The sequence below is a fragment of the Beta vulgaris genome, chromosome 2 (assembly GCF_026745355.1).
Source record: "Beta vulgaris subsp. vulgaris cultivar EL10 chromosome 2, EL10.2, whole genome shotgun sequence".
In the NCBI taxonomy this organism is placed as follows: Eukaryota; Viridiplantae; Streptophyta; class Magnoliopsida; order Caryophyllales; family Amaranthaceae; genus Beta; species Beta vulgaris.
In genome coordinates this window covers 38,243,623-38,259,207 of record NC_079203.1, presented here as the reverse complement: position 1 = coordinate 38,259,207, position 15,585 = coordinate 38,243,623, and the positions used below count along the sequence as shown (strand labels likewise).

At 39.3% G+C, this 15,585-nt stretch overlaps 1 protein-coding gene across 2 annotated transcripts; it reads left to right on the top strand.

Annotated features, from left to right (window-relative positions):
• The first annotated feature begins 1,014 nt into the window (after window positions 1-1,014).
• Window positions 1,015-4,227, top strand: LOC104886754 (tubulin-folding cofactor A). Of its 2 annotated transcripts, none has more exons than XM_010671242.3 (4): window positions 1,015-1,166; window positions 1,484-1,639; window positions 3,500-3,586; window positions 3,842-4,227. In XM_010671242.3, exons 2-4 carry the CDS (start codon window positions 1,487-1,489, stop codon window positions 3,941-3,943), a joined length of 342 nt encoding a protein of 113 aa, XP_010669544.1. In that variant the 5' UTR covers window positions 1,015-1,166; window positions 1,484-1,486; the 3' UTR covers window positions 3,944-4,227. The 2 variants fall into 2 exon arrangements, with proteins under 2 accessions (XP_010669544.1, XP_010669545.1); XM_010671243.4 differs by having other exon boundaries at window positions 1,033-1,166; window positions 1,457-1,639.
• The last annotated feature ends 11,358 nt before the right edge of the window (window positions 4,228-15,585 follow it).

Below are 15,585 nucleotides of genomic sequence, written 5' to 3'. Positions count from 1 at the left end.
ATGACAACGAAACTACTAAGTTCGGATTACATTCCAAAATACGCTAAGTGCGAGATACAAATTATAAATTTAGATCCGGTATACCCCTTCCTATCAAATTTCAAATCTCTTTAGCTATTTCCCTTCAAAAAAAAAAATCTCTTTAGCTATTTGAAGTTGCATGCTATCCATTTCTTTCATGCGCAAGTCATAGTTGTTTGTATATCTTATTTTATTTTATATGAAAAAAAAGAGTTGAGTATGCCGACTTCTCAAGTGTGAAACATTTTTTTAAAGGGAAAGTGTGAAATATTTTATAAGAGCTCTTATAAATTAATGGCTTGGGTTATATAATTTTTTTTAGTAATAATTATTATTATTATGATTATAATTATTGTTGTTATTATAATAATGATAATAATAATTATTTATTATTAATAAAAGTTATGTGAAAGTTGTGATAGAAATAAAATGATACTAATAGTAATACTATAAAATAAGATCTTATAATGTACTCCCTCCGTTTCCTAAAGATCTTCCCTCTTTCCGTTTAAGGGTGTTTCCAAAAGATCTTCCCTCTTTTGCTTTATTCCTTATTTGGCAAAACAAATTTCCCTATTTACCCTCTCATGTCACTATCATATGGTCTACCATTACATTATTAATTCAATTTTACTCCCTTTCTCTCTCCTACTTTAACCCCTCTTTATTTGTTTATTTATCTTAACCCTTTCTCTCTTCTACTTTACTCACACCATTCCCCACACAACTTGATTTTCCTTGGTATCTGTAGGAACAGTAAGTGGGAAGATCTTTAGGAAACGGAGGGAGTATTGCATATTAATGAATTACAAAGTAATAATATAATAATAATATATTTTATAAAAGATAAGATCTTCTAGATCATACCAGATAAGTTCAGATTAGAAAATTTTAGGTGAACTAAACATAGCCTAAATCACAAATGGTGATCAAAGTGAAATTTATAAATAGCGTAAAATATTAAAGTGCGTAGATTAAAATGAAATGGAGTAATAACCAATAGTCTAATAGACTAATACCGTGGCCGGCCAGCCCCGACATTTTCCGCCCATTTGCATCAATAATCCTAAACTTCAGAAACGTCTTAGCTTCCCTCACTCGTACCGAATTCTCAGACTCGAATTGATCTTCAAAGCTCGTTCCAGGTTTTTTCCATTCCGTAGATGAATCTACTTGTTTAGACGATCTTTTGTTGTGAAATTTCATGTCTTGCGATCTTTAAGATCTACTTCATGTAATTGTTCATGCGATTGATTTTATGCAATTGTTATTGTTTGTTTCTTGAATTCAACTTATTTTTTCTTTATTTCATGTTTTTAGGGATAATTTACATGTTATAAACCTATGATTCGAAATCTTGGCATATGTTTGTTTCATGGAATCATATGATAAGAATATTTTGTTGTTCTTTGTTTCATCAAATCGATTTTTGAAGTTTTGTGACTGGAAATCTGGAATGTAGCATATGGCGACATTGAGAAACTTGAAGATAAAAACTAGCACTTGTAAGCGCCTTGTTAAAGAGCTACACTCTTATGAGAAAGAGGTCGAAAGTGAAGCTGCTAAAACAGCTGATATGAAGGAGAAAGGTGCTGACCCTTATGACCTTAAGCAACAGGTATGTTTTTGCATCGATTTCCATCTTATTATAAAAGTTGTCTGTGCTGATGTGCCAATTTATCTGAAATTAGTCTTGCCTGGAAATCAAATAAAACCTGGTTGAGGTCATTATTTGAAATTACGGTACGGTGTTGGTCATGGTTGTGGAAATGGTTGCGGTTTTGCAGGAACAAAATTGATACATTCAGGCTTCGTTTGGTTGGGCGTAAAACATTTTCGGTGTAAAGTGATTTTCATGGAAAACAATTTACAAAGGAAAATACAATTCCAAAATTTGTTTTCCGTTATTTGGTTCTAGGTAAGAAAAAATTATAAAATGAAAGGAAAATGAAAGGGAAAATAAGGAGGTAGTGAGAGTAGTGTACAAGAGAGATAAAGAAAAGGGAGGAAAATAGTTCCCCTTCATTTGGAAAGGAAAATGGTTTTCTGTCATTAGGAGAGCAATTTTACTCAAGGGAAAATGGTTTTATACTCCTTTGCAAACAATGAGAAATTACAAATAGAGGAAAACAATTTTCCAGGAAAATGTTTTACGCCCTACCAAACGGACCCTCAATGTGAAACACGTTTGTTTTGTGCATAGTATACCCCAATATTATGATTGTATGTAATAAATTTTTGATTTGTAATAGTTAATGAAGTATCTTAATATCTTTATATCTCCTAGATTGTAGTACTGCTATTATGGAATATACATTTAGAAAAAGGGGAGAAATTGCCTTGTCACGGTTGGTTGAGCTGAAATTTCAGCTTATTGAAATCCACTATGTTGAATCGATCAAATTCGATTGGCCGATTTTGAAGACCGTTCCAATATAAGGACCGAACTGATCCAGGCATTTTTCGATACCATGGTTGAGGCTGGATTAAGACTCTTGCACCTTTTTTTTCTCCTACATTTTTATAGCTCATTATACCAAAGTCATTGTAGAATTTCTCAGACTAAGGGCCTGGGGCATACCAATTGGGATTTGGGGTATTGTGTCTCCCACCAATTGCGTAGCAACTCCTACCTGTTGGCATTTGAAACAGCCCTTCCATTAGAAATATGCTTTGAGATTTGGGTTGCATTTAGTTCATCATGTGTTCTATTCTTGTATCCCGTTGTTCAATGTCCTAGGAGACTTTTCCAAGATATTGATCTGTGTGATTAATATGTGGGACTTAGCCAATAGTGTATTAGCGTAGTTGGAACAAGGAAAGATGATTGGGTTAATGTACTCTTGTTTTCAGGCAATTTAATGTCACTGATTCCACTACATTCTTCTCTGTTTTGTCCAACCAAACCCTGCTAAACTAGTCTAAGATCATATCTTTGACTTGCAAATACTATATTTTTGTTTCAAATATGTCATTGATGCTTTTGATTTTTCCTGGTTATTAATGTATCATGCATACATACCTATACTGCTGAAATGAATTGGTTGAATTGAGACAATTGTGAAAGGATTTTGAGAAATATTTGATTACCAAAGGAACTTAGATGCATCTTGATTTTTCATTTTAGATGCATTGAGAGTTTGAGACAGTTTCCAAAAGCTATAACGTGGGAACTACCATTCTTGTGAAAGATTTTTGTTTACCAGTTGGTTTGTCCCAGAACCTTTTGGCATCCCCTTTTCTTTTTCTAACCACCTTTTTTTTGGAAATATTCATAATATTTTTGTGATATGAATTTAGTACTACCAATTGCTAGAGTACAATCTTTAATTGTTTAGCTTCTATTGAAAGGCTTTCCTGCTCTATAGTCTGCTTGATAAAAATTTTAACAATATCACTTAACGAAGAATGAATAACTTTCTAAATGATCTTGTGAAATTAATCATCTTCATAACACTCCCCTATTTCCTACTTTCAGGAGAATGTGCTGGCTGAATCAAGGATGATGATTCCCGACTGTCGCAAGCGCCTGGAGTCTGCACTGGCTGACCTAAAGGGAACATTGGTACAATGTTTCTCATGCTCCACTTGTTGGATAACTCATATTTAGGTGTCAGACATCCATGTACTGCCTCGAGTTTTAGGGAATATGGAATATCTGCTTGAAAAATGTCGCTCTGCTGTGGATGTATCTGCATTGCACTTTGTATCTTCTGATCTTGAAACATGTAGTTTATAGATGCTAGTATCTTGTTGGATCTAAGATATGGAGTTTGACATCTTATTAACTTTATCTCTTTGAACATCAACCTTTTTTCAGGCGGAGCTAGAAGAGGCTGACGAGAAAGAAGGGTCAGAAATTGATGAAGCTCGTAGCACCATTGCTGATGTTGAAAAACTGTTTCAAAGTGAAGATGCATAGTATATGAATTGCAAATTTAGATTCTAACTAATGTGAGAGAGCTATACGTTCCTGAAAGAAGTGAGCTGAGGTTTTTGTGGTGAAATTCGAAGTACCACTCTAGCTGTCAGTTATCAGGTGTGGTAAAAATATAAATGTTTCGTTGGTTTTGTAGTCTATGACAATCAACTTCCTTGCCCATCTGATCTGGATGTTTTATTGTCCTCCGTAACTTACCCCTTTTGGTCCACTCAGGAATCTGAGAACTGACTGATTCTATATACTTCATATGCTCATTTGATCAACACTGCTGTTTGCACTAAGATAATAGTAGCATGTCAAGTATTAAATAACCGAGATAATAAAGTTTCAAATTGTGGCTGAATATATATATTAGTGAGATGGTATAACCATCAAGGTTAGGGTTGGAATTGCTTTTGTCATTAAGTGTTGCCCTTGTAATATGAAGTAGGAGTGAGGGTAGGAGTGAGGGTGCCTTCTGCTCCACCTTAAAAAATTAAGTTTTACTGTTTTAGGTATGTTCAGTTTAGTTCTGATAAGTATCAATTAGGTCCAATCAGGTCAATAAGTTCTAATAAAGTTTAATCAAGTGCAACAAGTTTTAATCGGATCCATAAGTTTCAATAAGGTCTAAATAGTCATTGATCAATAAATCAAAATTAAAATTTTAATTAAAGTACCACTATGATTATTATATACTCCCTCCGTTTCCTAAAGATCTTCCCACTTACTATTCCTACAGATACCAAGGAAAATCAAGTTGTGTGGGGCATGGTGTGAGTAAAGTAGGAGAGAGAAATGGAGTAAAATTGAATTAATAATGTAATGGTGGACCATATGATAGTGACATGAGAGGGTAAATAGGGAAATTTGTTTTGCCAAATAAGGAATAAAGCAAAAGAGGGAAGATATTTTGGAAACACCCTTAAACGGAAAGAGGGAAGATCTTTAGGAAACGGAGGGAGTAGTATTATATTTGTAATATTGTCTATTATTTTATTATTCACTATTAATTGATTATATTATTATTAAAAAGATATTATAATCAATAATCATGGTCAAATAAGGTTAACAATAATAATTATCATAACTATAATATTTTGTGATTCGTCTTTAAATAACTAGAGATAACATGTTTTCGTTACTAATAACAATGAAAGAAATAAATGTTACTTACCCTGTTTTTTTATAGATCCTATATTTTCCCTAAATGGAAATGTCATAATAAATCCTACATACTTCCTCCGTTTCTTTTTACTCGCTACACTTCTCATTTCACGGACTCCTAGGCAATTTTTGGAGAAGAGAGAGGTAGATATTAAAAAGAAAAGGGGCCCATGTGGGAGGAGAGAGATAGAGAGAATTCATTGCCCAAAAAAGAAGTGTAGCAAGTAATGTGAAACTTCCCATAATGGAAAGTGTAACGAGTAAAAAGAAACGGAGGAAGTACAATAAATAGATCTCGTTTCACCATAAAAGATCTTTTTATACTATTAAAAAGTTGGTGTTTTCCCATCTTCTCCTTTAAAATACTCATACGTTTTCCTTATCAAATGTTTTTTATTCAAAAAGAGTGGTTCCCTACTTTCTCTCTACCTTTCTATTGTTGACGACTTTATTAGATTCATACACTTTACTGTCAAACGCAAAAATGATAGAGATGAAGAGGATGAAGTGAAGGTTGCAAATTGACACAAATTGTTTTCATTAAGAATAGAATATCTTTTGTGAACGACTAAATTTTGTCTCTGTACGTTCTAAGTATTGCCTTGGATACAAGAAGATCGCACCCTATGTACAAGTACAACCCCTCTCCATTTCCTTTCACTCTTTGGCCCTGTTTTATTCAATTATTTTCGCTATTATAAGAGAAAATAAGCTCAAGTAATTAAAATTAAGCTTAGATAAAGTCTTATAAGGACCAATAAGTTCATATTAGTTCGATTCAGCAAAAATTAGGTTTGATAGACTCACAAAATAAGGTATGATAAGTTTAGATAAGGTCTAATAAGTCCATATAAGTTCAAATAAGCAAAAATAAATTGAAAATAACAAACTCAAATTGTGATCTATCTTGGACCCTGTTTCCTCCATAGTTCCACCACCCGTCCTAATATCCTATCACCATTGAAGGACCATAAGATTCAATAGGCGACCAACATTGGTCAATCTTGCCAAAATATTGAAGCTTCGCTTTATAAGTCAGGGGCGAATCCACCTTAAAAGTAGGGGGGCACTTGCACCCACTTGGTAGGAAAAAATCTCTAAAGCTTTATGAAAATGGATAAATCAATTAAAAATATATGACGTAGCAATATCTATAACGTTTGTCAGCAGTATAAGTGACACCGTTATACATTAGTTCTAAATCCGCCACTGTTAAGAGTTGTGATTGATACAAACCATAGGTTTAGGGGTCCATAACAGATGTTTGCACCTACGGTAGAGTGTCTGCCACATATGTTTGTACCTATAGCGTCTGTAATAGGAGCTTGCAACTATTGACGGATATGTAGCGATTGGCTTGTGCTTCAGGCAATGGTTGTAGACGCTCGAGTTGTTTTCATACGAAGAAAGATGTAATGCTGATTTTCCGTCCACGTTTTGCTTTTTCAGCAACATCTTTCTTCTTTTGAGTAATGGACGTAGTTGTGGAAATAGTGATGGTAACAATGGGGCCGTTATTTTGGTGGTGGTAGAGGAGGATGCAAGTGAGGGTGAGTGTATGGAGTGGGGTGGCGAGAAATGAGGTAAGGAAAGGGAAAGAAAAAGAAAAGGGGGGAAATGAAGTATAAAAGTATAAGATACAAGGCCATAAGCGCATACTAGCAAAATACACGATGGAAATAACAAAAAATATAGCATTGTCAAGGAAATGCAATACCGTATTCTTCTTATTCAAAACTCGACCAGTTTTATCTAAGCCTTTAGTTAAGAATTGGCTATATGACATGCTAGATTCCACATATGTTGTAGAAGTCCTTACGCCTTGAATAACGCAAAAACTAAGCATGACTAAAGCCATTGTTTCTTGGTGATCGACGAGTATATGAAATGAACACAATCATTGCATTTTACAAAATTATACTTCTGTATGGGGGCTGACTAAGTTCCATACCGGTCTCACCAGACCGATATAAATCGTTCTGGTCAATGCACTCACCACAGAACCGTTGACTTCGTCATACCGGTTCCCTTAAGATACCAAGACGGTATCCCCCTGGGCCAGTTTTCATGGGCTTGGGTTTGATCCAGTATCTATCCTCATGAGCCTACGGGCCTAAGGATAAAACTTCAATAGAGGATAAAAGTATATCCCAAAGGAATATACCTGCGTCCAGCCAATAGGAGCAGGGTCCTACTTTAACAAGGATTCTTGCTGGCTCCTATAAATACCCTGTTGATCTGAGTCATAAGGTACGTTCACAATCACAATCATACTCCACTTGAGAGCTACCGGTTTACCCATTACTGACTTAGGCATCGAAGGGGCGTTCCTCGGACCAACCTCCGAGGTTAGTTTACGTGCTCTGTTTTGCAGGACTCCGAACCGGCTTACACATACGCAAGAGATACCGGTTCACACGCTACCATTTATTCCATACCGGAACAATTGGCGCTAGAAGGAGGGGTGAACTATACTTTTGAGTCTAAGCCATTTTTTACCAGCAAAACAACTCTCATGGATCCTAACCAGCACTTTGGGATGCCGGAAACTGACACAAACAATGTTCCTATTGAGAAAACACCACCAGGGTTCTCAACCTCGACGTCGGTGACTGGATTAACCCGGCCACCCACTAATAAGGGGAGGAAAGCTCCTGAAACTCCTGAAGAGAATATCTTCCAAACACTCCAACAAACATATGTTCACTCCAGAACAACTCAGGAGTGCAGTAGAGGTCTTCCAGGCCATGGCCAGCCAGACACCACCGACCGGTCCACCCACCAAACGACCTCTTAGCAGAGCCTACAACCCAGTGAGAAAAATGCAATCACTAGGGACGGGCCACCAGGGGGGAACGAGGCCGGAATGACCAGGATCAGGTGGCCAACTCTAAGATCCCCAACGGAGCAGGTTGGAGAGGAGGAAGAAGAGGAAGCTCAGGAAACGGAAGTCCAGCTGTCTTCCCATCCCAGAAAGGGAAGCGAGTACAAACGCAGGGCGCCGGTATCGTTGCGGAATTCTCCTTTTTCCACGGCCATCTTCCAGGAGCCCATGGAGAAGATCAAAATGCTGGCATGCAAATATGACGGCAAGACAGACTCGGAGGACCACATATCGGCCTATGAGGGACAAATGTTGTTGTACACTGATACCGACTCGGTATGGTGTAAGGTATTCCCGTCAACACTGGTTGGTCTCGGCCAAACATGGTTCAAGAGCATACCGCTTGCAGCTGTTTTTGACTTCCATCAGCTCACATATATGTTTGTTACCCACTTTGTCAGTAACAAACGCAAGGAGAAAACTACCGGCGAGTTGATGTCCATCAAGCAATGATACTCTGAAAGCTTGAGGGATTACGTAGGACGGTTCAATGCGGAAGCCGTTACCATTCCTAGTTTGCAACAGGAAGTAGCGGTGTTGGCCCTAATGGCAGGTCTTATAGAAGGAACTGCCTGCAGAAGCTACCTGGGCCGCAAAAAGCTGACCAACATAACAGAAGTCATGGGAAAGGCAAATGACTTTATCCGAGGAGAGGAGTTTGATAAGGCGGCAGCTGCTAAAAGGCCGGCTGGAGATGGAAGAGATAAGGAGAAAGATCGTAGGGACGATAAATACCGGAAATATAAAAAGTCGAAAAACTCCAACAGGAGGGAAGAAAGCAACTCTGTAAAGAAGGGTCAAGAAGGGAAAACCGACCGGTATCGCAATTACACCCCTTTAACAATATCTAGGGCGAAGATATTCGAGCTGCATAAAAAGGACGAGAAGTGGCAAAGGCCCAGAAAAATGTACTACAAGGGCCGGGATAAATCGAAATGGTGTGAGTTCCACAGGAACTATGGTCACGTGACAGATGACTGTAAGGACCTGAAGGACGGGATCGAATATCTCATTCGAAGGGGCTACTTCACCCAGTACCAGGCAATAATCGACCGAAAGTCTCCATCCAGGGAGGATGAAAACGACAACACGAAGTCGGTGAAAGACAGGATCACCGAAATCCATGTTATCTCTGGAGGGCTGACACGGGGTGGAAGCATACATGGTGCCAAAGCTAGCTTGAAAGAAGTGAGGCACTAAGTAAACTATCACAACATTGGGAAATGGCCGGCACCCCCATCCATGCCGTCCGTGGCTTTTACATCAGAGGACGCTAAGGGAATCATCCACCCTCATGATGACCCCTTGGTAGTATCTCTGCAAATATCAACGGCAATGGTCCATCGCGTACTAGTGGATGGTGGAAGTTCCGCCAACATCCTTTACAAAGAGACATTCGAAAAGATGGGCCTCGAAGTTGTATGTCTGAAGTCGGTCTCTTACCCGGTCATTGATTTCACAGGAGCATCCTTTGTTCCAGAAGGAACCGTCAAATCAGCAGTAAAGTTGGGAGAAGGATCCCATTCCAGGGACATGATGGCGGAATTTCTCATTGTCGACGTCCCAGCCGCATATAACGCCATCATTGGACGACCCCTGATCCACGATGCGCAAGCGGTAGTCTCCACTTACCATTTGACGATGATCTATACGTCAAATGAAGGTAAGCCAGAAAGGCTTAGAGGAAGCTAAGAGTCAGCCAGGGCCTGCTACCTGACGGCTCTCAGAAACTCGGACCATAAGCGACCGACAGAGTCGCCACTGTCCGCAAGAAAGAGGCGCAATACAGAGAACAAAGCTAAGAGAGATCTTTCGATAGAAAACTTTGAGGGAAGGCCGGCAGATCAGCCGCGACCTAGCCCGGAAGGTGATACAGGGGAAGTAAGCCTGGAGCTAGAAACGCCGAAAGAACGTGAAGATTGCAGCAGACTTGGCGGCAGATGTCAAGATCAACCTGATAAGCCTCTTGAGAGATCATGCCGACATCTTTTCCTTCTCTGCAGATGAGATGTCGAGAATTGACCCAACATTTATGGTCCACCGGCTGAATGTTAACGAGGACGTCAAGCCGGTAAAGCAAAAGAAGAGGAATTTCTCTTCAGAAAAGAATGCGGACATCAAGGAAGAGGTTGATAAACTGCTACTGGCAGATTTCATCGAACCCTGTGATTATCCGGAATGGTTGGCCAATGTGGTAATGGTCAAAAAGGCCAAGGGGTCGTGACGGATGTACGTGGATTTCACCGACCTTAACAAGGCCTGCCCCAAGGACTGCTATCCCTTACCCAGGATTGACCAGCTAGTAGACTCCACTAGCGGCCACGCCTTGCTAAGCTTTATGAATGCCTTCTCCGGATATCATCAGATCAGCTTGCTAGAATCTGATAGAAACAAAGCGGTATTTATCACAGATGCAGGAGTGTATGCTTACAAGGCAATGCCTTTTAGACTCAAGAATGCCGGTGCCACTTATCAAAAGTTGGTAGACAAAATCTTTGAGCATCAGAAAGGCCGAAATGTAGAAGTATACATCGACGATATCATTGTGAGCGAGCGGGGCATAGCCCCCAACCCCGACAAAGTTAAAGCAATCAGCGACCTCCCGGAGCGAAAGAGCATCCGGGACATCCGGAAGCTGACAAGAAGGATGGCAGCCCTCACGAGGGTCGTTTCCAAGTCGGTCGACAAAGCACTGCCGTTCTTCAAAAATCCTTAGAGGTAATAAGAAGTTCGAATGGGTTAAGGAGCACTTCAAGAAGCTGCCGACGATAACCCGGCCGGAACTCGGGGACAAGCTCCAATTATACGTCTCAGTGTCTGAGAAGACGGTAGCAGCAGTATTACCAGTAAAGAGGCAAAGGCAGAGGCAGCAAAGCCCCATATATTTTATAAGCCACGTCCTGGCCGGGGCAGGGGCAGTATTACTAGTAAAGAGGCAGGGGCAGCAAAGCCCCATATATTTTATAAGCCACGTCCTGGACGGGGCAGAACAAAGGTACGAGTTGCTGGAGAAGATCGCATATGTCGTACTCATCGTGGCAAGAAAGCTGAGACCATACTTCGACTCACATACCGTCCGGGACCTCACTAATCAGCCTCTAGAAAAGGTCCTCCACAAGCTCGACACGACCGGTAGGCTGCTAAAATGGGCAATCAAACTATCGGAATTCGACATTGAGTACCGGCGTCGCACCGCCATTAAGGCCCAAGCATTTGCAAACTTCATCGTCGAAACAACCTATGCGGAAACATCAGAAGCAGCCGGCATCTGGCACATAGCAGTTGACGGCTCAACTGCTCAAAGTGGAGCAGGGGCCGGAGTGGTGATGACATCCCCAGAGGGGGAAATATTTGAATATGCCGTCCGGTTCGGCTTCAAGGCATCCAATAACTAGGCAGAATACGTTCCATACCGTTGACTTCGTCATACCAGTCTCACCAGACCGATTTAAATCGTTCTGGTCAATGCACTCACCACAGAACCGTTGACTTCGTCATACCGGTTCCCTTAAGATACCAAGACGGTATCCCCCCTAGGCCAGTGCTCATGGGCCTGGATTTGATCCACTATCTATCCATATAAGCCTACGGGCCTAAGGATAAAACTTCAATAGAAGATAAAAGTATATCCCAAAGGAATATACCTGCGTTCAGCCAATAGAAGAAGAGTCCTACTTTAACAAGGAATCTTGCCGGCTCCTATAAATACCCCGTTGATCCGAGTCATAAGGTATGTTCACAAACACAATCATACTCCACTTGAGAGCTACCGGTTTACCCAATACTGACTAAGGCATCGGCGGGGAGTTCCTCGGGTCAACACTCGAGGTTAATTTACGTGCTCTGTTTTGCAGGACTCCGAACCGGCTTACACATACGCAGGAGATACCGGTTCACATCCTACCATTTATTCCATACCGGAACAACTTCTATCTTGTTAGCTTGAGAACCACCTCTCTTTTTCTTAATGGTATGAAATGGAGCCACACCCTCTTTAAAAAATCAATCTAAAATTTGATGTCTCAGTTGAAGAACAATAAAACCAAATGTCTTGTTCTTTTGGACTGAATCAAATTTCAATGAATTTAATCCAAATGAACATGACTTAAGTAGTAATATGATCCTATATTCTCTAAAACGCATACCGTCTAATTACACTTTCAACGTTGGCTCTATGATCTATCCCCTCCTTTGTGGTAAAAGCGATAATTCATCATGACGTTCAAGTGGCATTAGGACACGATACTACAAACATTTTCATATAAGAGGATAACTTACTTATGATTAATGACTAGAAATAATGTTTGGTAACTAACTTTTGGATAGCTAAATAGCCAACTTCTCACTCATAATTTAAAAATTGGTTTTACTAACTTATTTGATATCAACTTTGGCATTTTTTATTTTTTTTTATTTTTTTTGGTACATAATGAAAGTTATGACATCCTTCTCAAGGGAGACTCCTAACGAATCAAGAAGAACTAATTTATTTAACAAAGGGTCCGTAGAAACATCCACATCTACCGAAGCAGAACTATGGTGACCTTTTTTTGATAGAAGATCTGCTACCCAATTAGCTTCCCGAAAAATATGCTTAATGGTGTAGAATCTAAACTGACGAAGCAAATGTCGAATGTCATTAATTAGGGTTTGGATAGTCTAAGGGCAAGTGTAATGCCCTTGCAGCACCCTTATAACTACTTGATTATCTCCTTCAATAATATATAGATCTTGAATATATTGCTGAATGGCAACTATCAGTCCGTTACTTAATCCCTACGCTTCAACAACGAGGGCTGAGGTTTGGCAAAATCGATAAACTTGCGCGGGCACAAGAAAACCAGCTGAGTTGTGAATGGCAACGCCGGCAGCGGCTGATGAGTCAATAACTAAACCATCAAAGTTAAGCTTGAAGCAATTGGGGGGGGGGGGGAGGCTGCCAGATAACTGTGATGGAATTAGGGGACCTACAACAAGGAATTGAAGAGATAGTAAAGGAAAACTCCATCGTAGTTCGCGTAGTGCATTCCAAAATACAAATGTCAGGCTCTGTAATAAATACGATTTAAATTAAGCATATTTTCCTCGAAGATAATTGAATTACGTTCTTTCCAAATACTCCGCAAATTGTAGCAGAATAATTGTAAGGCTTGAGGGTAGGGACGGAGACTTGTTAGGCATTGTACAAGATCTTGAGGCCCTATATAACAGATTTTTGGCCGTAGATAATTTGAGTTCCAATATTGACTTATTAGAGGGCATGTGAAAAATAAATGGTCAAGAGTCTCATTATCAGATTTACAAAGAAGGCAAAGAGCGTCATTAGTGATTTGACGGTCGACTAAATTGGATTTTAATGGCAAACCGTTTTGTAGACATTGCCATAGAAAAATTTGTACTTTAGGGGCTATATTAATTTTCCATATCCAGTTAAAAGACCAAGGAATACTATGAGGAGTAATTCCATGAGCGAGCCAGAATGGCTGTTTTAACAGAAAATTCTCCAGAGCTAGTAAGCCCCCAACAAGGAACATCTGCGGTGGGAGAGCTTGGGATGGGAATCTCCAGAATTAGGTGGATGATATGGGATGGAACTAATTCATTACGGAGAGAAACATTTCATTGCCTAGATGGAAGAATGACACTATTGAGAGTAAGCTCCAGATTAGCAATAGACATGATTTGAAAATTTAGCATTTCAATAAAGCTTTGGTTAGCACACTAGTTATCAATCCAAAAAATAAACATTTATTCCAGTTCCAATTTTCTAACGTATTCCTTTCCTTAGAAGCTCTCGAGATCGGAGAATGGACTTCCAAATATGAGAGTCTCTTGACTTAGCTTTGTACTCAAAGACAGAAGTATTCCGAAGATATTTTTGGTGCATAAGATTTGGCCAGAGAGAGTGTTGGTCAGAAAGGATTCGCCATCCCATTTTAGCTAAGTATGCTTCATTTACATGGGTTGTTTTCCGAAAATTCAACCCACCATATTTTTTAGGACGATAAATTTTTGACCATGCAATTAGGGATAGTCCAGAAGAGTTCGGTGAGGAGTGCCAGTAAACTTTCAGTTGATATTATCTATTGTAGAGCATATTTTATTGGGAATCTGAGTCGTTGCCATAAGATAAGCTGGGGACGTTTCTAGCTGACTCTGAATAAGAACTGATTTTCCCGCTTTCGAGAGAAAATGATTGTGCCCAGAATTAATTTTACTATCAACTTTTTGAACTAAGTGATGGAAATCGCTAGGCATTGACTTATAATGGGAGAATATAACGCCCAAACACCTTCCCGAAAAAGCCTTTGGGTCATATTAAAAATACCAGCAATCGATCTTCGTCTAGCATTCGGGACTTGTTTAGAAAACAGGATTGCTGATTTATGAAAATTCACTAACTGTCCTGAATTAAGGCTAAAAAAAATCTAGAATATTTTTGAGGCGATGAGCAAAATCTAGGTTAGCTTTACAAAATAGTAAGCCGTCGTCAGCAAAGAATAGCCCTGGAATCATCTGAGAATGTGGAGCAAGCTTGATTCCAATTCCTGCTTTTGAGTTTTTTGCTGCTAAATCCAGTCGTCGACACATACACAAAATGAAAAGATAAGGTGATAAAGGGTCACCCTGGCGAAGTCCTCGAGAAGGGTAGAAGACAGAGGTTGTGTCTTGATTGATGATGAGTGAGTAGGAGACAGTCGAGATGCATTGCATGATCCATTTTATCCATTGTTGGTGAAAATCATAAATTTAAAGAGCATGGGCTAGAAAACCCCATTCGATACGGTCATAGGCTTTTTTCGTATCTAATTTTAGGGCAAACCATCCCATTTTACTTTTTGATTTGTTAAAGATATTCAGGATTTCTTGAACAATAAGTACATTATCATGTATAAGCCTTCCTGGAGTAAAGGGTGAAATGGGCTGATAATTTTAACGAGAATTGGCCGAAGACGTTCTACCAAAATTTTTGAGATAATTTTATATGATGTGGTGCATAAGTTGTTAGGTCTGTATTGATTTGGTTTTTCAGGATTAGCTGTTTTCGGTATCAAAGTGATTAATGTATGATTAACACTACACAAAAGGTGACCATGATTGAGAAAATCATGTATGGCTTTGTAGATGTCAGGACCTACAATATCCTAATATTATTGGAAGAATTTAGATCGATAACCATATGATCTTGGGGATTTTATGGGATCGATGCTAAAGATAGTGTCTCTAATTTCTTTGTCAGAAATAGAAGCTACCAAACGTGAATTATCTGTATCGGAGACAATAGGGGAAATGCAAGGCGTGGAGACATGCCGATGATACCGGTAGGCTGATTTAAAACGTTCTTGAAATTCTGATAAAAAAGCATACTGTATTTCATTCGGGGAATCGACCCATTGATTCAAATGATTTTTAATACACAAAATGCGTTGTCGTTTGAATTTAACATTAATCTTGGAATAAAAAAATGCAGAGTTACGATCTCCTTTTGTCAACCATTGCTTTTGAGAATACTTCCCCCAAAACTTTTGGGTGAATGTTAATATTCTTTCTCATTGACGAACTAGTCGTCTTAAGTGTTGCTCAATATGAG

Excerpts from the sequence above, each read along its gene's own strand:
- LOC104886754 (XM_010671242.3), top strand. The coding sequence starts at position 1,487 with ATGGCGACATTGAGAAACTTGAAGATAAAAACTAGCACTTGTAAGCGC. Across the intron at positions 1,640-3,499 it reads CTTATGACCTTAAGCAACAG|GAGAATGTGCTGGCTGAATC; the intron begins GTATGTTTTTGC and ends TCCTACTTTCAG. Across the intron at positions 3,587-3,841 it reads CTGACCTAAAGGGAACATTG|GCGGAGCTAGAAGAGGCTGA; the intron begins GTACAATGTTTC and ends ACCTTTTTTCAG.